This window comes from Acomys minous (genome assembly GCF_964271855.1).
Source record: "Acomys minous genome assembly, chromosome: 19".
In the NCBI taxonomy this organism is placed as follows: Eukaryota; Metazoa; Chordata; class Mammalia; order Rodentia; family Muridae; genus Acomys; species Acomys minous.
The window spans coordinates 36,431,706-36,455,795 of record NC_140499.1 but is presented as its reverse complement, the minus strand read 5'-3'; the positions used below and the strand labels follow the sequence as shown (position 1 = coordinate 36,455,795).

Genomic DNA, 24,090 nt, shown 5'->3' with positions numbered 1-24,090 from the left:
AATTAGAAATGAACAGAAGAATACAACAAAATAACAAAACCAAGAGCTGACTCTGAGAAAATAAATAAGATAGAAAAACCATTAGCCAAACTAACTAAAAGTGAATGAGACAATATCTAAATCAATATAATAAGAAGTTAATAGGGGGATATAACAAAAGACTATAAGAAAATACAAAGAATCTTTAGGTCTTACTTCAATATCTGGTGTTCAATTAGTTGGAAAAACCTAAAGGAAAGGGATGATTTTCTTTTTTTTCTTTTTTTAAATATGTTTTATTAATTTATTCATATTACATCTAAATTGTTATCCCATCCCTTGTATCTTCCCATTCCTCCCACCCTCCCATTTCCAGATTTCACATACTAAAGTTAAAATGAGATCACATAAAAATATTAAATTGTTCTATAACCCACAAAGAAATAGAAGCAGTCCCCTAATCAAAAAGTCCAGTGCTAGAATTTTTCAGAATAGAATTCTACCAGACTTTCGAAAAAAAAAAAAAGCTAATACCAATACTCCTCAAACTATTCCACAAAATATAAATGGAAGGAACTTTGCCAAGCTCATTCTATGAGGCCACAGTCACTGTGTGATTCCTAAACTGAACAAAGGCTCAATTAAGACAGAAAATTTCCGACCAATTTTCCTTATGAACATTGATGCAAAAATATACAACAAAATACTTGCAAATTGAATCCAAGAATACATTAAAAACCATCATCCAGCATTATGATGTAGAATTCATCCTAGGCATGATGAGGTGGTTCAATATGTAAAAATTCATGATATAATCCACAAAATAAACTAATTAAAGAAACAAAATTACCAACCAAACAAACAAACAAAAAAATACACAATCATCTCATGGCAAAAAAGCATTCAACAAAATCCAACTCATTTTCATGTTAAAATTTTTGGAACAAACAGGGATATAAGATACATATCTAAACACAATGAAGGAAATATACAGCAAGACAATAGCCAACATGAAATTAAATGGAAAGAAACTTAAAGCAATCTGAAATCAGGAACAAGACAAAGCTACCCACTATCACTGTATCTCTTTACTATAGTACTTGAAGTCCTAATCAGAGCAATAAGACAATAAAAGGACATCTAGGGGACACAAATTGAAAAGGAAGAAATCAAAGTATCACTAGTCACAGATGATATGGTAGTACACATAAATGACTCCAAAATTCCTACCAGAGAACTCCTACAGTTGGTAAGTTGTAAGCAAAGTGGATTGATACAAAAGAAATTATAATAAATCAGTAAACCTCCTGTATACAGATGACAAACTGGCTGAGAGAGAAATTAGGAAAAATTCACCCTTCACAATAGCCACAAATAATATAGAGTATCTTGGTGCAAACATAACCAAACAAGTCAAAGACCTGTGTATTGGAAGAACTTCAAGTCTCTGAAGAAGGAAATTGAAGAAGATACCAGAAAATGGAAAGATCTCCCATGTTCATGGGTCAGTAGGATAAATATAGTAAAAATGAGCATCTTACCAAAATCAGTCTACATATTCTATGCTATTTAGATGAAAATCCCAAACTCCCAAACTAATTCTTTATAGACCTGGGAAAAACAATTTTAAATTTCATATGAAAAAATTAAACTCCAAGAATAGCTAAAGACAATCCTATACAATAAAACAACTTCTGGAGGTACTCTCTATTCCTTATTTCAAACTATTCTACAGAACAATAGTAATTAATATGCATGGTAATAGCATAGAAATAGACCAGTTAATAATGAAATTTAATTGAAAACCCAGAAATAAACCCACACATCTACAAACACCAAAGGAGCCAAAGCCATACAATAGAAAAATGAAGGCATCTTCTAAAAATGGTACTGGTATAACAGGATGTTTATATATAGAAAATTCTAATAGATTCATATTTATCACCATGCCCAAAACTCATATCCAAGTAGATTAAAAACCTCAACATAAAACTGGATACGCTAAGACAATTAGAAGAAAAGCTAGAGTTTAGCCTTGAACTCATTGACACAATGATAACTTCCTGAAATGAACAACAACATCTCAGCTCTAATATCAACAATGAATAAATTAGACTGCTTTAAACTGAAATACTTCTGTAAAGGAAAAGACACTGTCAATAGAACAAAATGTCAGTCTATGGATTGGGAAATGTTCTCTACCAGGTCTATATCTGAGAGTGGGCTAATATCCAAAATATATAAATAACTCACCACGTGGGGGAGATTGGTTGTTAACCAGCTGAAAACCATCCTTGAACAAATTCTGAAAGGATGTATAAATGTAAGCCAAAAACTAGAGGCGGGGCCTTTGGAGACTTGGGATAGTTTTGGCTGTTCATCACTCTATTTCGAGATGCTCCTAGAGAGAACTGCTGGAGGGAAGGCTTTGGGGCTCCCAGCTCCTGCTGAGGTTCCATGTTCTGGTTGCTCCAGGTTCCAGCAGAAGAAATCCAGCTGATTGCACCAGGAGAATCATTCCTTGGAACTGATATCCTTAAAGTTTCGTTATTGTATTCTTTAACCTTCTTTTCCTATTGTTTAGGTTAGTCGGGTTATAAGTGAGGTACTCTCAGTTAATAAGTTCATAATAAAATATAATTGTTAAGAAAAAAATTAAAAATCAACAAATTACTTAATCCAATTTAAAAGGGGTACAGAGCTAAATAGAGAGCTTCCAACAAAAGACTCTCAAATGGCTGAGAAGCACAAAAAGGAATGTTTAAAGTCCCTAATCTTCAGAGAAATTCAAATCAAAATTATTCTGAGATTCCATCTTGTTTCCTGGCAAAATGTCTAAGACCAAAAACATAAGTGACAGCACATGCTGCTGAGATTGTGGAGAAAGGAGAACAAGTTTAGGAGTGCAAACTTACACAGCTATTTTGGAAATTGATCTGGCACTTTCTCAGAAAATTGACAATAGCTCTACATCAGGACCTAGCTGTACAACTTCTGGGTATATAATCAAAAGATGTTTTATTATACAACAAGGACAGTTTCTCAACTATGTTCATAGCAGCTATGTTCAACAAGAAACAAACTAGATGTCCCTCAACTGAAGAATTAATAAACAAACTGTGGTCCATTTACACAGTCAAATACTACTCAGCTATTAAAATCAAGGAAATTATAAAATTTTCAAGTAAATGAATTGAACCAGAAAAGATCATCCTGGGAAAGGAAACCCAGACTCAGAAAGACATGCATAATATATACTCACTTATATGCAGATATTAGCCACACAATAGAAGATAAACATGCTACAATTTACAGACCCAAAGAAGTTACATAACACGGAGGACTCAAAGTAGGATGCTCAAATCTCAGTCAGAACAAGAAATACAATAGACAGAGGAAGTGGTTAAAGAGAGGAAACAAGATAGGAAAGGAGAGAAAAGAGTATGAAGGTGGAGTTCAGATCTATGGAGGACAGGAGTAGAAGGATAGGAGGCACACAGAGAGAAGAGAAACTGTGGAAGGGGGCATCTCTGAGGCAAGCTGGAGAGTGAGTCAGGGTAGACTTCTTGGAGGATATGTGCCTGACTCTAGCTAACACTCCTAGTAGCAAAGGTCATAGAGATTGAAGAGAACACCATCTAACTAGATAGGAATTCTTCCAGAGGGAGCAGAAGAACATCTCACCCACAAAAACTCACCCAAAATTTACCCTGCCTACAAGATTTGCATGAATAAAGACAGAGCAGAGATTGAGGGAATATATAACCAATGCCTGGCCCAAGCCTAAACCCACCCCATGGAAGCGAGCCAACCCCTGACATGACTAATACTCTGTTATGCTTATAGACAAGACCCTAGCATAGCTGTCCTCTAAGGGGGTACGCCCAGTAGCAGATTGAAACGGTTGCTGAAACTGACAGCCAAACATTGGACAGTCTTAGTGATTCTTCAGAGATAACTAACTAGGGCCTGAAGGACTTGTGGAGACTGAAAGACCAATGATCATTCATAGAATGGACCATGGTCTCTATGCAGATGTAGCCAATGGGCAGCTCAGGCTTAATGAGGGTCCCATAGTAAGGAGAATGTGGAGCTGTCCTTCATATGAACTCTGTTGCCTGATTTTTGACCACTTACCCCCGACAGGGCTCCTTTGTCAGGCCACAGGAGAAGAGGAACCACTTAGTTGAATTTGACTTGATGTGCTGTGGGGGTGCCTTCCTTTTTCTGAGGAGTAAAGGATGTGGGAAAGAAGAAAGAAGGAGAGGATGGGCCTGGGAAGTGAGGAGGGAGGGAGTTATGATAAATATATTAAACAAACAAACAAACAAACAAAAAGAAACCAGTAACTTTCAGACAGTATAGGTGGTTAAGGAGAGAAGTAGACTTGGAGATGTCAAACATATGGATTTATGTCCTGGAGGGAGCAGGTAAGGCTAGAAACAGGATGGAAATTTAGAAATGGCTTTGGAAGGAAACAGAGGGACTAACTGCTTTTGAGAGATGGGATATTCCAGCAACACTGAGATCATGCATGAGTGCTCAGCAGTCTTAGTACCCTGGTGTCTGATCACAGGCCTGTGTTCCTCCCTTTTCTAGTGGCAGGATTTGGAAAACATTTCTTCTCCACTAAAACATGATGAAGATACCTCTCTTTAAGGTGCTTACTCTGCATAACGATCTGAAATACCTACCTGAAAAGTGCTTTCTCAGTTGGCTGCCCAGCATTACACAGCAACATTTTTGTTTATCTTGAAACATTCACACACTATGAGGACAAAATAATGAATATTATAATTGAGCTAGAGGTTCAATGAGGAAAAGAGTTCTATTAATTGTTACATCTGCTAAATACTCATTACAGTATCCCAGACCTTTTCTATCTATTAAATCTGTAAGTCATTAAGCATATAAAATGGTGTGTGTGTGTGTGTGTGTGTGTGTGTGTGTGTGTGTGTGTGTGTGTGTATGCTTCTATTTGTCTTTTTATCTTCTTGTCTTAGCTACTATACTCACTTCCAGGCAAGAACTGATGACTCAGCTTTATTTAAATTTCATCATTTTTAAAAGAAAGTTATACTTTGAATTCTAAGCCTGAATAATATTGTTATATGACAATCTACAAATTAAACATATTGTATGACAGAAATTATACCATTTTGGAGCTAATAATTAAAACACATGGTCCAAAAATGTGTATTTAATCCATGTGATTGCATTATTTTAACCTAATTCCAAGTTTATTGTTTGGGCTTTAAAGTTTAGGATATCAATATTTTTATTTAAAATTATATATTTTGCTAATATAACCATCTCATTTCTACTTGATTGTTTTACTTATCAAATTGTGTGTGTGTGTGTACACACATACAGGTATGTACATATATATATGTATGTATACATGTGTGTACATATATATGTTTGTATATGTACATATGTATGTATGAGTATAAATGTACATATATATGTGTGTGCACATGTGTGTATGCTTGATCTATGACCCATACATTCCAATGTATCTCTGTTAAGATGAACATATAAGGGATTCAAGATGGTGGCACCACACAGCCTATCTGGTCAACAGGAGAGCAGTGATTGCACAGCAACCTAAGGATCAGTCTGAGAACTACCAGTGATGGTGATTCCCATGTGAGAGGGGTATACATTGTGTGAAGCATAGGACAGTTTGGCCTTGAGCCACCAGAGAAAAGTTCCTAGGTCCCTGCAGACATGTGCAAAGTCTCCAAAGTCTACCCACTTGTCTGCATGAACATAGAACCTACACTCTGGTGCAGACTGAACAAGAGACTAAAAAGCACCAGTATCTAGGGTTTTTATTAAACATTATTACACACACACACACACACACACACACACACACACACACACACATATATATATATATATATATATATATATATATATATATAATAGCTAACTATAGCACTATAGCAAGAATAACCATCATACAATCAGAGATTAGATAAATGTTACATTCTTAGTGTTTTGGCTATTTGTATTTGACTGCCTTGAAGAAAATATCTTTCCTATCTTGGTGCATCTAAAATTCAGAATATAAATCGATAGCTATCATATCTCATCATTACCAACTTAAAACATCCATCTAGACCTAAAAAAAATCTTAACCCCTAAACAACCAAGATTAATTGTAAAACTAAACTATCTGATCTTCAAACCCATCAGAAACTTAAGAAGGAATAAAATTTATTACCTGAATGTACTGGGAGTGTAGGTTAGTAGCTTTCCAAATGAGAAGATGACAGTGACAGTTTCCTACCTGAATAGTCACCCAAAACTCTCTATAATATAGAAATATATAGTTTCTATGTTTTCTAGCCCAGAGGACACTCCATGTTCTGGAATACAAGTGATTCCAACTTCATGTCACCTGGCCAACCCATGGAAAGTTCCCATGTCCACCCATTCATGGGTGCTGATGTCTATCTACAGCCTGGCAAGGTATGAAGTGCCTGTACTCTGTGTCTCAAAAGGAACTGTGGAATAGAAACAGAAGTTTCTGGTTCCCATTGTTGCGAATGAGAGGAGACACCGAGGTATGGATCACAGGTAGGTCTGACCTCAGATCCACTCAGTTGGTCCAAGATATGCTAGGTCTGACCTTATGTCACCCAACTGATCCATCTGAAGAGTTCCCTGACCATTTGGTGAGGGGTCTCAACCTGTACCCACTCATCTACAAGCTGCTGACAACAGCAATGAAGGACACAAGAAACTACCACTAAATGCCAGAGACAACAAGATGGCTAAAGGCCAGAATGAAAATACAAACAGCAAAATATGAAATAATATAGTATCTCCATAACCCAGTTATCCCAAAGCAATCAGCCCTGGAAACTCAAACACAACTGAAACATAAGAAAATGACATCAAATATTTGCTTATGAAGACAAAAATGGAGGAAACAAATAAAGTCCATAAATGAACACAAGAAGATATAGCCAAACAGACTGAGGCCCTTAAAGAGGCCATGATGGAGGCCTATAGAGAGGAAATGAAAAGTCAGTGGAAGGAGTTCAGGAAAATGAAAATCATTGGGTCAAGTATATCGATAAAATTGTTCAAGATCTGAAGATGAAAATGGAAACAATAATAAAGGCACAAATTAAGGAACCTAGAAAGAGAGAACTTAGCAAAGAACATAGCAACTATAGAGGTAAGCATTGCCAACAAAATGAAAGAGATGGAGGAAAGACTGTCAAGTATAGAAGATACAATGGAAGAATTTAATGCAATCATCAAAAAAAAAAAGATTAGTTCTAGAAAATTCCTGACATGAAATGTCCAAGAAATCAAGGACACCATGAAAAGATGGAAACTAAGGATAACATAAATTGAGGTAAGAGAAGTTGCCTGGTTCCATTGCCCAAAAACTATTTTCAATGAAATAATAGATTAATTTTTACCTACTTTAAAGAAAGAGATGGCTATAAATATACAAGAAGCCTATAGAACAGCAAATAGAGTAGAACAGAGAAGAAAATCCACTACCACATTACAATCAAAACACTAAATGCACAGGACAAAGAAAAATATTAAAAGTAGAAAGGCCCATCATCTATATCTACTCCCAAACCCTCTGACCATCAGAGACCACCAAACCTTCTAACACAGGAGACATCACTGTGGGAAGAGATCAGTGTAAGAACACAAGCAACAATTCCCAGGATCATTTGATACCATGACAAACCATCAGTCCCACCACTACAACAAGCCCTGGAGACACTAGTATACCCAATACACAGGAGAAGGATTTCAAATCTGAGGTTACAAAAATGATAGAGGTCGTAAAGGAGGAAAATAAATACCTTAAACTAAAACAGGAATACACAAAGAAAGAGATGAAAGAATTCAACAAATTGCTTAAAGAAATTTGCAAAAGATGGTAAACTACTATCAAACAGAAGGAAATGAATAAAAAGATTCAAGACTGTAAGTGGCGATAGCAATGGGGAAAACACAAGATGAGACAATACTGGAAATGGAAAACATAGGGAAGAGGAAAGGAACTACAGACACAAACCTTACCAACAAAGTAAAAGAGATGGAAAACATAATCTCAGGGGTAGAAAATATAACTGAGGAAATCAATATAACAGTCAAAGAAAACACAGCTCTACAGAAGATACTAGAAAAAGAAAACTTCAACCCAAGGAGGGTACTGTTACTCAGGAAAACAAGGGAAATATATAATCTCACATCTGCAAAACCAGAGAAAGGAAGTGCTCTCTCTCTCTCTCTCTCTCTCTCTCTCTCTCTCTCTCTCTCTCTCTCTCTCTCTCTCTCTCTCTCTCTCACACACACACACACACACACACACACACACACACACACACACACACCCCTTCTACCTACATAAGAAATAGGAAGTAATAAGCACTGGTCCTTAATATCTCACAACATCAATTGCATCAACTCCCCAATAAAGAGACATAGGCTAACAGAATGGGATGGGGAAAACCAGACTCATCATTCTGCTGAATATAAGAAACACACTTCAGCAATAAAGATTAAAAAATACCTTAAAGTAAAGTGCTGGAAAATGGTACTCCAAACAAAATGACCCAAGAAACAAGCTGGAGTAGCCATTCTAGTATTTAATAAAGTAGACTTTCAACCAAAACTAATCAAAAAAGATGGGGAAGGCTATTTTATACTCACCAAGGGAAAAATACACCAAGAGAGTATCTCAAATCTGGAACATCTATGCCCCAAATGCAAGAACGCCCACATTCATAAAAGAAGCATTACTACATCTTAAATCACACATTGAACTCCAAACATTAATAGTGGGAGACTTCAACACCATACTCTCACCAATAGATCATTAAGGCAGAAACTAAATGGAGAAATAATGAAACTAATAGATGTCAGGAATCATGGATCTAACAGATATATACAGAATATTTCACACAAACACAAAAGAGTACACTTTCTTCTCAGCATGGCAGGGAACCTTCTCCAAAATTGATCCTATAGTAAGTCACAAAGCAAGCCTCAGCAGATACAAGAGAGATTGAAATAACACTTTGTATTCTATCAGACCACCATGGACTAAACCTGGACTTCAATAAAAGAAATAACAAAAAGCCTACACATACATGGAAACTGAGCAACTCTGTACTCAAGGATAATTGGATCAAGGAAGAAATGAAAAAAGAAATGAGACTTCATAAAATTCAATGAAAATGAAGGTACAACATACCCAAATTCATGGGACACAATGAAAGCACTGCTAAGAGGGAAGTTCATAACACTAAGTGCCTTCATAAAGAGACTGGAAACATCTCATACAAGCAACATAACAGCACATCTGGAAGCTCTAAAACAAAAAGGAGCAAACATACCCAAGGGGAGTAGATGATTGAAAATATTCAATCCCAGGGCTGAAATCAACAAATTAGAAACAAAGAGAACAATTCAAAGAATCAATGAAAGCAAGAGCTGGTTCTTTTAGAAAATCAACCAGGTAGACACACCCTTAGCCTATTTAACTAAAAGGTGGAGAGACACTATCCAAATCAATAAAATAAAAAATGAAATGGGAGACATAACATCAGACACTGAGGAGATCCAAATAATCATTAGTTCTTACATAAAAATATATCACAAAATTTGAAAACTAAATGAAATAGACAATTTTCTTAGTAATTATACTTACCAAAGTTGAATCAAGATAAGCAAATAAAACAGTACTATATCTCCTGCAAAATAGGAGCAGTGATCAAAAGTCTCCCAGCCAATAAAAGCACAGGGCTGTATAGTTTTAGTGCAGAATTCTACCAAACATTAAAGAAGAGCCAATTCCGATTCTCTTTGAAATAGTCCACAAAATAGAAATGGAAGGAACATTGCTAAACTCATTCTACGAGGCCACAGACACATGGATACCTAAATCACACAAGGACTCAACAAAGACAGAAAATTTCAGACCAATTTCTCCTATAAACATTGATGTAAAAATACACAAAAAACTGAATTTAAGAACACATCCAAAATACCATTCACCATGCCCTAGTAGGCCCTATCCCAGGCATGAAGGGCTGGTTCAATATCCTGAAACCCATCAATGTCACCCCATCATTTAAACAGACTGAAAGAAAAATATCACATAATCATATCCTTAGATGCCAGAAAAATATTTGACCGAATCCAACACTCATTTAAGTTTAAAGTCATGGAACAATCAGGGATATAGGGCACATACCTAAACCTAATTAAGGCTGTATACAGAAATCTTACAGCCAACATCAAATTAAATGGCAAGAATCTCAAAGAAATTCCACTAAAATCAGAGGCTAGACAAGGCTGCCAACTCTCTTTATAGCTCTTCAATATAGTACTTGATGTTCTATCTAAAGAGATAGGAAACAAAAGGAGATCAGGGGAATCCACATCAGAAAAGAGGAAGCCAAAGTATTTCTGTTGCGGATGATATGATAGTGTACATAAGGGACCATCAAAATTCCACCAGAGAAATCCAACAGATGATAAACACCTTCAGCAAAGTGTCTGGGTACAAGCTTAGTTAAAAAATATCAGTAGCCCACATGTTTACTAATGATAAATGGACTGTGAAAGAAATTAGGAACACTACACCCTTCACAATAGCCACAAATAATATAAAGTATCTTGGTTTAACCCTAAATAAGCAAGTGAAAGACTTGTATGAAAAAAACTTTAGGTCTCTGAAGAAAGAATTTGAAGAAGATATCAGAAGATGGAAACATCTCCATGCTCATGGATCAGGATGATTAACATGTTATAAATGGCCATCTTCCTGGAAAGAATTTTCAGACTCAATACAAGCCCTAGCAAAAATCCTACACAATTCTTTATAGGCTTTGAAAAATCAATTCTCAACATTATATGTAAAAACAGAAAAACCAGAATAGCTAAAACAATCCTGTACAATAAAACATCTTTTACAGGAATCTCCATCCTTAAACTCAAGCTGCATGATAGAGCAATAGTAATGGTAATTGCATGGTACTGGCATAGAAATAAGTTGGCTGATCAATGGAATCAAATTGAAGACTCAGAGAAAAAATCATGCACACTTGATTTTTGACAAAGGAGCCAAAACCACACAATGGAAAAAAGACAGCATTTTCAGCAAATGGTGCTGGAATATTGTGACATCTACATGTAGAAAAATGCAAATTACCCTGCAAAGAACCCTAATGTCAAAGTGGATAAAATATCTCAACATAAAACTAGACACACTAATCTGTTATAAAAAGTGAGAAGAGCCTTGAACTGATTGGCATAGGAGACAACTTCCTGAACAGAACACTAATAGCTCAGGCTCTAAGATCAACAATTAATAAATGGGACTTCATGAAACAGAAAAGCTTCTGTGAAGCAAAGAATACTGTCAACAGAACAAAACAATAGCCTACAGACTGGAAGAATATCATCACCAACTCTACATTCTACAAAAGGCTACTATATATATAATATATATATAGTATATATATATAATATATATATATATATATAAAGAACACAATAAAATTAAACATCACCAAGGGAAATTACTCAATTAAAAATGGATTACAGAGATACACAGAATTCTCAACAGGGGAACATCTAAAGGCCTAGCAACACCTAAGGAAATGTTCAATGCCTTAGTTATAAGTGAAATGCAAATCAAAATGACGTGAGACACCATCTTATACCTGCTGGAATGACTAAGATCAAAGGTTCAAGTGACAGCACATTTTGTCAAGGATGTCGAGAAAAGGGAACACTCTTCCATTGCTGGTGGGAGTGCAAATTTGTACAAACACATTGGATATTGTTCTAGTGCTTTCTCACAATATTGGGAATAATTCTACCTCAAGACCCAGATGCACCACTTCTGGGCATATAACTGAAAGATGCTCCACCACACAATGAGGACATATTTTAAGTATGTTCATAGCAGCTTTATTCATAATAGCCAAAATCTAGAAACAACCTAGATGTCCCTCAACTGAAGAATGGATAAAGAGACTGTGGTACATTTACACAATGGAATAATTTTCAGCTATTTAAAACAAGGAAACCTTGAAATTTGCTGTCAAGTGGATGAAACTTGAAACAATCATCCTGAGTGAGGTAATCCATACCCACAAAGACACACATGGTATATACTCATTCATAGTTGGATATGAGTCCAACATAGATGTGTTCTGAGAGACTCCACCCAGCACAGGATCAAGACAGATACTGGAACTCACTGCTGGACTCTGATCCAAGCACTGAGAGTTGGTATAGTAGAATGGTGGGATGGAAAGACCCAAAGAAACCCCACAAGGAGACTATCATGGCCAGCATATCTGGACCCAGAGGAATCTACACAAACTGTTTCACCAACCAAAGATAATGCATGCAGTGAATCTAGACGCCCCCTGTTCGAATATAGCAAATGGACAGCTCAACACTTGTAGCAGAAGCAGGGAATGCCTCTAACATGAGCTCTGATCCCCCCCCCCAATTTAATCACTTCTCTTTGATCTTAAGGCCCAGCAGAAACCTTGAGGAAGGGGAAGCAGGCTATTGATAGGCTGTGGTCATATGGTGCATGAAGAGGTCCTCCATCATTCATAGGTATAGGGGTCAGACATAGGGCAGAACAGGAAGGGAGGTTGGGAACTGAAAGATACAAGAGAAGGCATAACAATGTAGATGTAATATGAATAAATTATAATAAATTAAAAAATTTTTAAAGATGCCCATATTACCTAAATAAAAATTTTATTGTCAAATTGTCTGTCAGCTCATCAGTAAACCACAATTATTTCAATATAACTATATGAATAACAATAATAATAAATATAAATAACACACTTATAAAAATACACTTACTGCAACTTCCCAAGGCAAAGGCACCACCATGAATGAAAATTACAGCTGGTCTCTGTGCTTTAGACTTCTTTTTTGGCAAATAAAGACGAACAGGAATGTCACTAAAGTTTGTGTCAATCACTGTAATGTTTTCATCTGAAACATTTCTTGTAAGGTAAATGGATGTTACACTTAAAAACACTTCTTCATATTTCATAAGACCTATCTCTTCACATAATGTGCCCTATAAAAACAAGACAAATGTTTAAATATTACACATTTGCATTTTAATAACAATAAATGTAAAAGATTAAATGATAATAAAATAAACAATGTGATAACATTCTAGATTTCTATATCCTAGTATTATTTTGGTAGCATGAAAATTTAAAAATGAATCTGTATCAGACCTAGAAAAACATTGAGTCTGTTAACAATTCTTCATGGATAAGGGACAGGTCAATAAAATCCAATCACTTCCTGAGAAATATTGGTAGTTATTGTTTGATAAGGAAGGAGTTTTCATTTTTTCCATAGCTGTTAATGTGTTACCTTTGTTATAGCAAATAGCCTCCTTGCAGTGCTCAAGCAAGGAAGTAATTGAAATTATTGGAGTGCATAAATCAATGAAAACAGGAAAGTCTAGTTGCTGAGAAAATGGGTTCTAGCAGGCACAGGAAAGGCTGAGAGAACTCATTGAGTAAATGAGTAAAACTGTCACATAAATAAATAAATAAATAAATAAATAAATAAATGGAGATATTAATCTGTTATTGTTATGGAAACGTCATTCCTATCTGCTAGCTTTTATAAGGTTATATGTTCCTATGCATATTACCAGAGGAGGAAAGTAATCACCAATCTTACTCAACTGTGAACCCTAAGAACTACAATAACGACTGGACTAGCAAGAATTGCCCATTTTTGCATAGAGATTTGAACATTATGGGACTGAACAACCGCATTCTTGTTGGTCTTAAGTTCCATTCCACAAGATAAAATTCATACCTGGAAGCACTGCTGAGTCATGAATTTTTTATCATAAGCCATAGGCCTTAAAGGGAGAACTTACTACTGCCACTTTATTAAACATATATAGTATTAAACTGACTTCTTTTGGTTTGTTGTTATAGCCCTATATGAATGCATCTCTCAATCTTCACCAGAGAAGATTTGGTTTGTAGTAGATTAAACAGAGATGAAAAATCAACAAAGATGGGGAGAATAAGAGAGTTGAGTACTAAATGCTCAACTCTGAATGGATATCTATACTTCCTTCTCCCCTGCTAAAGCTCATAGAGCATTGCAAAAAAGGGCACAGACTTCATAAACCAGATATATTGAATGAATAAGGATAAACTATGTTCTCCAGACAAAATATGATAGTTGCACATATGAAATCAGTGGTTATGACAGCATTCTTCAGGTCTGTGCAAGCATAAACTAGACCAATGCCTAGCATGAAGGAAGAAGATGGTCATAAAAATGCTAACCCTAGCCAAGGATCTATTGACAGTTTATAGCTAATAGAAAAGAAAGAGTTAGTTTTATTTAATGGTGTGTCTGTTAATATATCCAGTGGATGCTGAAGAAAGAGCATATATATGAAGAGCAGATTGAATTATATTAGAGGGGCAAGAAGAAGGAAACTAATTTGCATAAGAAGTATGGATGAATCTGGAAGATGTTGCAGGACGGGAAATATGGTCAGAAATCATTGTATACAATTCTCAAAAATCTAATTTCAAAAAAAGCATAAAATAGAAATAAATAAACATTAAAATCTTAACTATGTAGTGATACAAATTATCTGAAAATGACATTTTATGTATGTTCAAATTTTTTCATTTTACTTTTGATGGACTGTTCAATTTCTTGTAGAATTGTGTGTGTGTGTGTGTGTGTGTGTGCATGATATCATATACAACTGACTCTGAGTTATAGAGATATGAATGCAGGTTTTCATGCTTGCACAGCAAATCTTTTACCCACCATGCTGTCTGAATCATTTCTAGTTTCATTTAAATGTTTTAAAATGCCAAGTTACTATAATGGTGTTATTTTATATTCGCCGTTTTTAGTGTAAAAAACATTCTACACTTTTTTTCTTAAAATCACTTGGAAAAATTGAAGTCAGACTCTCTTTAGTATCCTTGACAAGCTGTCAAAGACATTACTGACCAATTTCCATTGAAATATTGTATAATTTTTATATGAATAGAATATTCCAGAGCATATATTGTATATTTCTCATGATATCAAGGTCTAAAGCCATACAAATGTTATATCATCTGTGTTAATGGGGAGAGTCCTGACTCCAGAAATTCCTATTCCTGATCACCACCTCACAAATAGGAATTTGAAAGAACAATCTGAAATACCATTTGTTGAGGTCAGAGGTACATATAGTCTTCTCTGTATAATGTGTGGATAAATTATTTGTAAATAACAGAATACAAATTAAAATTCTAAGTTCTAGAAGAATATAACAGCTAGATGATCAACATGGCAGTTATATAAGAATGATATTTGAGAAGTAACAGGCACTATTGTTGGTATTAGAACAATTGTTTTCTCACATTCAAGAGTGTTTAAAAAGTACTATAACATTTCATCTAAAAATCATAACACATATATAGAAACATGTACATTTGTATAAGAACATATTATAAATCTGTATGTAGTAATTCTTCTATAGTGTCCAAACTATATGGATCTCTGTGTGTTCAAAATAAAAAATTTAAACTAACTAAAAGACAGACACTATCCAAATCAACAAAATCAGAAATGAAAAGGGAGACATAACAACAGACACTGAAGGAATACAAAGAATCATAAGATCCTACTTTGAAGACATATATGCCATGAAATTTGAAAATCTAAGGGAAATGGATGATTTTCTTGATCAATTCCACTTGCCAAAATTGAGTGAAGAACATTTAAACAAGATAAATAGTCCCATTTCCCCTATAGAAATAGAAACAATCATTGATAGTCTCCCAACCAAAAAAAGCCCAGGACCAAATGGTTTCAGTGCAGAAGTCTACCAGACTTTCAAGGATGTGCTAATACCAATACTCTTCAATCTACTCCAAAAGATAGAAATGGATGGAATATTACCAAATTCATTCTATGAAACCATAGACACATTGATAGCTAAACCTCACAAAGACGCAACAAAGAAAGAGAATTTCAGACCAATTTCTCTTATGAACATTGATGCAAAAATACTCAATGAAATACTTGCAAAGCGAATACAAGAACACATCAAAGATATAATTCACAATGACCAGGTAGGCTTCATTCCAGGCATGCAGATTGGTTTAATATTCAGAAATACATCAATAAAACCCATCATATGGATGATGGCTGAAAATAAAAAACCACATGATCATCTCCTTAGATGCAGAGAAAGCATTTGATAAAATTCAACACCCATTCATGTTTAAAGTTTGGGAGAAATCAGGGATACAAGGCACATACCTTAACATAATAAAGGCTGTATACAGCAAGCCAATAGCGAAAATCAAGTTAAATGGTGAGATATTCCAGGAAATTCCTCTAAAATCGGGAACAAAGCAAGGTTTCCCACTCTTTCCATATCTCTTCAATATAGTACTGGAAATTCTAGCCAGAGCAATAAGACAACAAAAGGAGATCAAGGGTATCCAAATGGGAAAGGAGAAAGTAAGATTATCCCTATTTGCAGATGATATGATAGTGTACTTAAGTGACTCACAAAATTCAGCCAGAAACTACTATAGCTGATAAACAGCTTCAACAAATTGGCTGGATACAAAATTAACTTTAAAAAGTCAATAGCCTTCCTATATATAAATGACAATCATACAGAGGAAGAAATTAGGAAAACTACACCCTTCATGTTAACCACAAGCAATACAAAATATTTAGGAGTTACTCTAACCAAGCAAGAGAAGGACTTGTTTGAAAAAAATTTCAAAACTCTGAAGAAATGGATTGAAGATAACATGAGAAAATGAAATGATCTTCCTTGCTCATGGATCAGAATTAACATAGTAAAAATGGCCATCTTACCAAAAGCAATTTACAGATTCAATGCAATCCCTATCAAAATACCTACACAATTTTTTAAAGACATTGAAAGTTCAATTCTGAACTTCATATGGAAAAAACAAAAAACCCAGAATAGCTAAAACAATCTTGTACAATAAAAGATTCTCTGGAGGAATCTCCATACCTGATCTCAAGCTGTACTATAAAGCAACAGTAATTAAAACAGCATGGTACTGGCACAGCAATAGGCTGGTTGTTCAGTGGAATCAAATCGAAGACCCAGATATGAATCCACACACATGTGGTCACTTGATTTTTGACAAAGAAGCCAAATCTATTCAATGGAAAAAGGATAGCATATTCAACAAATGGTGCTGCTCTAAGTGGATGTCTGTGTGTAAAAAATTGGACCCATATTTGTCACCATGTACAAAATTCAATCCCAAGTGGATCAAAGACCTCAATATAAAACCAGAGACACTAAATCAGTTAGAAGAAAAAGTGGGGAAGAGCCTGGAACACATTGGCACAGGAGACAACTTCCTGAACAGAACATCAAGAGTCCAGGCCATCAGGTTAACAATTAATAAATGGAACTTCATGAGGCTGAGACACTTCTGTAAAGTAGAAGATACTGTCAACAGAGCAAAGCAACAGCCTACAGACTGGGAAAGTATCAACCCTACCTCTGACAAAGATCTAATATGCAAATTATATAAACAACTCAAAAAATTAAACACCACCAAACCACACAAGAACATTTGCCCAACCATGTTCATATCAGCCTTATTCATAATAGCCAGAACATGGAAACAGCCTAAGTGTCCATCAGTAGAAGAATGGATAAGGAAACTGTGGCACATTTACACTATGGAATACCACTCAGCTATTAAAACAAGGAATTCCCCCATTGTGGACAAATGGATTGAACTAGAAATGATCATAGTAAGTGAGTTAACCCAGAAGCAGAAAGACTCAAATGGTATCTGGACACTAGCCCAAGGGGCAGGTCCCATGATAGTCTTCACCTACCAGGAAAGTGGGACAGAGGGGAGGACATCCTATTGGGACTCTAGGTGAGAGAAGCAAGGGAGAATGGGGAAATGGAAGGATCCAGAGGGCCCTAGAAACCAATAAGAAGAACATATGATGGGCAGATTTGTGCCCAGGGCGCCTGCTCAACATATAGTAGCAGCCAAGGACAATGCTTGCATTAAATGTCGAACCCCTACCCAGATCTAGCAAAAGGACAGGACATTTTTCACAGTTGAGTGGAGAGAGGGGTTTGACTTTCACACGAACTCTGGTGCCCCCTATTTGACCACGTCCCCTGGATGGGGAGGCCTGGAGGCACTCAGAGGAAGGATAGCAGCCTACCAAGAAGAGACATGATACCCTATGAGCATATATATGGGGAGGAAGTCCCCCTCACTTACAGTCATAGGGGAGGGGAGTAAGGGGAAAATGAGAGGGAGGGAGGAATGGGAGGATACAAGGGATGGGATAACAATTGAGATGTAATATGAATAAATTAATAAAATGTATTTTTTAAAAAGCTGGGACTCTGGTGCCTCATATTTGACCATGTCCCCTGGAGGGGGAGACCTGGTGGCACTCAGAGGAAGGATAGCAGGTTACCAAGAAGAGACTTGATACCCTATGACCATATACAGGGGGAGCAAATCCCCCTCAGGAACAGTCATGGGGAGGGGAATAAGGGGAAAATGGGAGGGAGGGAAGAATGGGAGGATACAAGGGATGAGATAACCATTGAGATGTAACAAGAATAAATTAATAAAAAATTTTAAAAATAAATAAAAATAAAAATAAATAAATAAATAAATAAGCTGGGACTAGTAGGAGCACTTATAATCCTGGACAGCAAGATTTCTAGGGAGGTCACTGCCCAGCCAAGCTGCAAATTCTAGTGTAAGTGGCTAAAACAAGGTAGGCAGTACCCAAGGAGCAACATACAAGGTTAAACCGTGGTCTCTAAAGGGATGTGTATATATGCACATGTAAACACACACACACACACACGCACATGCATACGCACGCACACGCACACATGTTCCTACACACACATAGACCCAAAGTTTCTATTGCCCATTTTCCATGTGTAAACAATAGTGGAAGAACTTACATCGAAAGGAAAACAAACTTACTAATAATTAAGTGTGTAATGTGCACCACACACTAGTGCTCTAACATTAGGTCCACAGAAGGTGCTGTTTTGGGAGGTTTGATGTTTTGCTCCTCTGGGTTTTTTTTTCTTTTTCTTTCTTTCTTTTCTTTTCTTTTTTTTTTTTTTTTTGGATATGGAGACTAACTTGTAGATAAATGCAGGGATAAATGGATGGACCTAGAAAGAAATAACCTGGCCTTGGTTCTGACCAGTTTGCTTCCCAATGTTGATGTATGGAAGCTAACTATTTGCTTCCTGGTCCCACTGACAGCTACAAGGCATTACCTCTGCCATGCTTCCCCCACCATGATAGGGAAGGATCTTCCCAAACTGAGCCCAAATCAACCCTTTCTTACTTAAAGAATTTCTGTTAAATTCAAGCATCTTCCCTTAGGCACTCTTTGACACTTGCAAAACAAATCCAAGAACACATCAAAAAGATCACTCATGATGATTAAGTTGGTTTCATCCCAGAGATGCAGAAATGTTTCAATATATGAAAATAAATGTAACCCACTATATAAACAAACTGAAAGAAAAACAGATGATCATCTCATTATATGCAGAAAAGGACATTGACAAAAATCCAACATATCTTCATGATAAAAGTCCTGGAGAGAGTAGATATCTAAGGGACACTCATAAACATAATAAAGGAAGTTTACAGCAAGTAAATTATTGCCATATTTAAATTAGATGAAGAAGAACTCAAATCAGTGCCACTAAAATCAGGAACAACAAAATATTGTTCTCTCTCTCCATATATATTCAATAAAGCACTAGAAGTTTTTGCTAGAGCAATAAGACAACTGAAAGAGATCAAGAGGATAAAAATTGGAAAGGAAGAAGTCAAAGTATTGTTATTTGCAAATCATATGACAGTCTACATAAATGATTCTAAGAATTTCCTTTACAGCTGGTAAATACTTTCAGCAAAGTGGCTCTTTACAAATCTAACTCATAAAAATCAGTATCCCTACTATATACAAATGACAAATGGAATGAGAAAGAAACAAGGAAATAGCATCTTTCACAATAGCTTCAGATAATATAAAATATGATGTGGTAACTCTAACCAAGAAAGTGGAAGACTTGTATGACGAAAACTCCAAATCAATGAAGAAGGCAATAGAGGCCATAAAGATCCCTATACTCATGGCTAGGTAGGATTAACATACTAACATTGGACATCGAACCAAAAGCAATATACAGTGAAAATTCAAATGTATGTAAAGTATGGCATGTATTTAATTATTTGTGCATATTAGCTGTTAGGTCAATCATAAATAAGCTACAATCCAATCCATAAAATGACAGAGGATAGACATAAAATAATGGACCAAAGGAAATAGATATATCTCATTATGAAAGGAAAACAGAATAGACAATTATGTATGGATAAGGGCATCTGGGATGGGAATATCAAGTTGGGAGAGACAGCTAAAATTAAGTGCTCATTGAGGGATAGTGTGGAAATCTAATAAATTAGAAATGCCCTAATGTATATACATATATAAAGGTAATCTAAGTGAAACTGCAAAATACTGAGAGTGACATAGTTTAAACTGGTCATCTCCTGTCACCAAATGGAGCTTCCAGTACAAGGATTGAGTTACATCTAATTGACTTGGTGGAACAAGGGGTCCCATGGGAATACTCAAACACCTCAGGTTGTTGACAAAATTATAGGTTGGTCTTTATTAACTTACAGAAAGAGCCCATTGCTGAAGACCCATGGCCAAATATTAACCAGAGTGAGAGTCTTTTGAATACTCAGCCTAAATGGGATGTCCCCATAAAATCCCTCCCTTCAGAACTCAGGGACTTTTGCATATGAGGAAGCAGAAAGAGTGTAACAGATAGAGGGGAATTCAGGACACGAAGAAAACATAGGCCTCTATATCAGTATGAACAAAGCTTATATGAACTCACAAAGATTGTGGAAGCTTCCTCAGGGCCTGCACAGTTCTATCCCACATCCTCTGCACATATATTATGGCTTCCACTTTCGGTTTTATATATTTTAATGGGATTCATGAATGTGCAAACGTGTGTATCTCTGATTCTTGTGCCTTTACTTGTGCTTTTTTTCTTCCTTCTGTTAGTTTTTGTCAACTTTGATATGACAGCTTTTGCTCTACTTAATTATAATTTATTTTGTTATATTTATTTAAAATAAAAATAAAAGTCTTGTCACTAGGTAAAGTTTAACAACTGAATGACACTTATATCTGCTGGGAGAGGGAAAATCCATTTTGTCCAATGGAGTGACTCTGGATATTTCAACCACTCCCAAGGAGGTTTTTATTTTTAAGAGTGCTGGCCAACATATAATGGGCTCCACAATTTTTGTGTGTTTTTATGTTCTTACATCTCTGTGGAGTTTTGTATTGTTTTGTTTTATTTTATTTTTTATGTAGTTTTATTTTGTTTTATTATTTTTTATTTTGTTGCTGTGATTGAGTTTATGTTTGCTTGAGACAGAGTTTAAAGTTGGTTGGTTAGGAGGGAGAGAGAACCTAGACTAGAAAAGGGTGCATTCCATCAAAATAGATTTAAGAATACAATTATTTAAAATAAAAATATAATAAAATAGAAAAATAATATTTCCAATATTGTGCATAAGTATAGAGATACTTTAAATGAAATAAAGTATCATTATAAATTCAACTTTCATAAATAGCTCAAATCATAGAAGAAATATAAATACATATTTATTGGCTAAAATTTCCAAAATTTATTAAATGATGCTTGCCAACATATATTTTCCAATATAAGTAATGCCAATCTACTGAGTAGTTTAATCATTCTACCATTGAGAAAACGAAAAATGAACTTAAGATCCATAGTACCTGTATCTCTGTGTATAAATATATGTGAAAAAACTAGTGAACATTTCTCATCCAGGCTGACCATGATCATTCCAAGAGTCAATGACTACATACAAAAACCCCAATATATGACACAAGTACCTCTTTTTTGAGTTATTGGACAGAGCTACCCATGCGACTCCCAAAACATTCATCCTATTGCTATTGTCTTTGGTTATTCTTAAAAAGTGGAAAGTAAGATTCTGTTGCTGAAGACACCTTACTCTACCATATATTGTATGTAATTTGGATGGATTGCTGCTGAGTAGGTAAATTTCTAAGTTATTTTGTCAAATGTTCTAATTGTTATTTAATGAAACATGTTTAAAAGTGTTCTTTTTATGGAAACTATCTGGGCTATAAAAATTCAGTTGTGGCAATGACAAAATATATATCAATTGAAATCGATTGAAGGTGTCTAAATCACTAGAATGTCCAGTTTAAGAACTCATATTTTCCTATATATGCATATATAAGAAAAGACATGTATATTTACATGTATTATTCTGTTTTGAAACATGAGAAAGTAAAAATCAAAGTAAAAATTGTTGTTTCCTGAAACATTGTTGTTGAGAAGATGTGCTAGTCAATATTAGCACAATATTAGTAAGATTCATGAGAAATTCAAAGAAATAGCAGTTTCTCTACTGAAAGGCACTGGTTCATACTCCTCTTCTTTTCTTGTCCAGTAAACAAAAAGAAAAGTGATTTAGTAGAGAAAGAAGAAGTTCCAGAATGAACTCTGAGAATAGCAAGTGTTAGATGTCCACATGGGAAAGCTGGGAGCTCTTCTGCAGCAGTGTACTAGCATTTTCCTCAGCTGCCACACTTTGTGTCTCTGTCATTCATTGTGTTTTCCCATCCTCTACAACTTCTATTAGCTCTGTATCCCTAAGCTTCCCCCCAAAAAACATATTTTGGTTAAAAGTACCCTGAAGTATTCTCTGTCGCACACTGGTATTCAAATTTTATCACGTTCATTAAAAAATAAAACAAAAAAACTGAATTCCAGCACTTAGAACCAAGAAAGATAATAACAGCAGTACATCTCAAGAAGTGACTATTGAGCCACTGAGGTTCTTTGAGGTAGGTCATGGAGTGTCTCGAACTATGCACTTCAGCCTAAAAATAAATCTCTTCTGCTCGTGAGTATACAGTGCAGATTTACAACATTTACAGATGGGATATCACAGCTGACTACAACAATCCCAGACAATCAACTATCTTACACAAATAAATGTAGTAAAGAGATCAGAGAAAATAAAAAAGAATGTCATAATCACTTCTGCATGCTAATAAAACACATTTCATCTATTTGTAAATATATTGATAACATTAACTTACAATGAAAACATCATCCTCACAGGAAAAACAGATCAAATGGTTAGTTTTGATAAAGGTACACAAATCAAAATTTACTTTGAGCCCTCAGTGACACAAACGTGTAAAGAGCATATAAAATTCCTGTTAACAAAAAAGCTTAGAATTACTTTAAAAGAGAAAATAGCTAAAACAAAAACTAAATAAAATTCACCAAAGATTTTAATTTGATGGAAAAATATGCGAAATTCTAGAGAATGCATGAGTCTAAGTATATCAGAAGCATCAGAAATATCCAGGCTTTTTAACAATTCCCCAAAATTTCTTTTAGACAGTACTATTTCTTTTATTCTAAACTTGACATATCACAACATTTAGTGTTGAAACATAGTGGTCAAATAACCATCAAGATTGTTTCATTTACCTGTCACAAAGAAAACTTAAGTCTCTTTCAAATGCTTTGAAATAAAAGAAGTTTCAAATATATTTCTAATATAGCATACCAAATCCTCATTAGAAAATATATTACCAAAATTGAAGTGATTCTCATTAAAGAATTAAGGACCCTCACTTTCCAGGGTTCTTCAATGTTTGCTGGAACAGGTGAGTAAACACAATAAGCAAATAGAACACAAGAGAATCCAAAGCACAGCGTTTTGTGTCCCATGGTAAATCCTTTACAAATTTGTGTGTGGTGATAACGAACGGCATCTGATATACCAACTACAGCACAGGAGCAGTGAGGCAAAGGTGGGTTCTGAGGTAAAAGCCTGGTTTTAGCAATAGTTTCTTGGCATGCAATATTAAGATCAAGCCACTGTTGAAACTTGT

General features: G+C 35.3%; 1 protein-coding gene across 1 annotated transcript in view; it reads right to left on the bottom strand.

The window, feature by feature from the left end:
* The window catches only part of LOC311589844 (arylacetamide deacetylase-like 2), a 37,306-nt gene extending 13,342 nt beyond the window's left edge, over window positions 1-23,964 (bottom strand). The window contains exons 1-2 of the mRNA XM_084768520.1: window positions 23,789-23,964; window positions 12,871-13,093 (exon numbers count right to left, since the gene is read on the bottom strand). Of these exons, the coding sequence (XP_084624646.1) occupies window positions 12,871-13,093; window positions 23,789-23,926 (361 nt within the window). The 5' untranslated portion in view covers window positions 23,927-23,964. The remainder of the gene's footprint in view (window positions 1-12,870; window positions 13,094-23,788) is intronic.
* Between the last annotated feature and the right edge of the window lie 126 nt (window positions 23,965-24,090).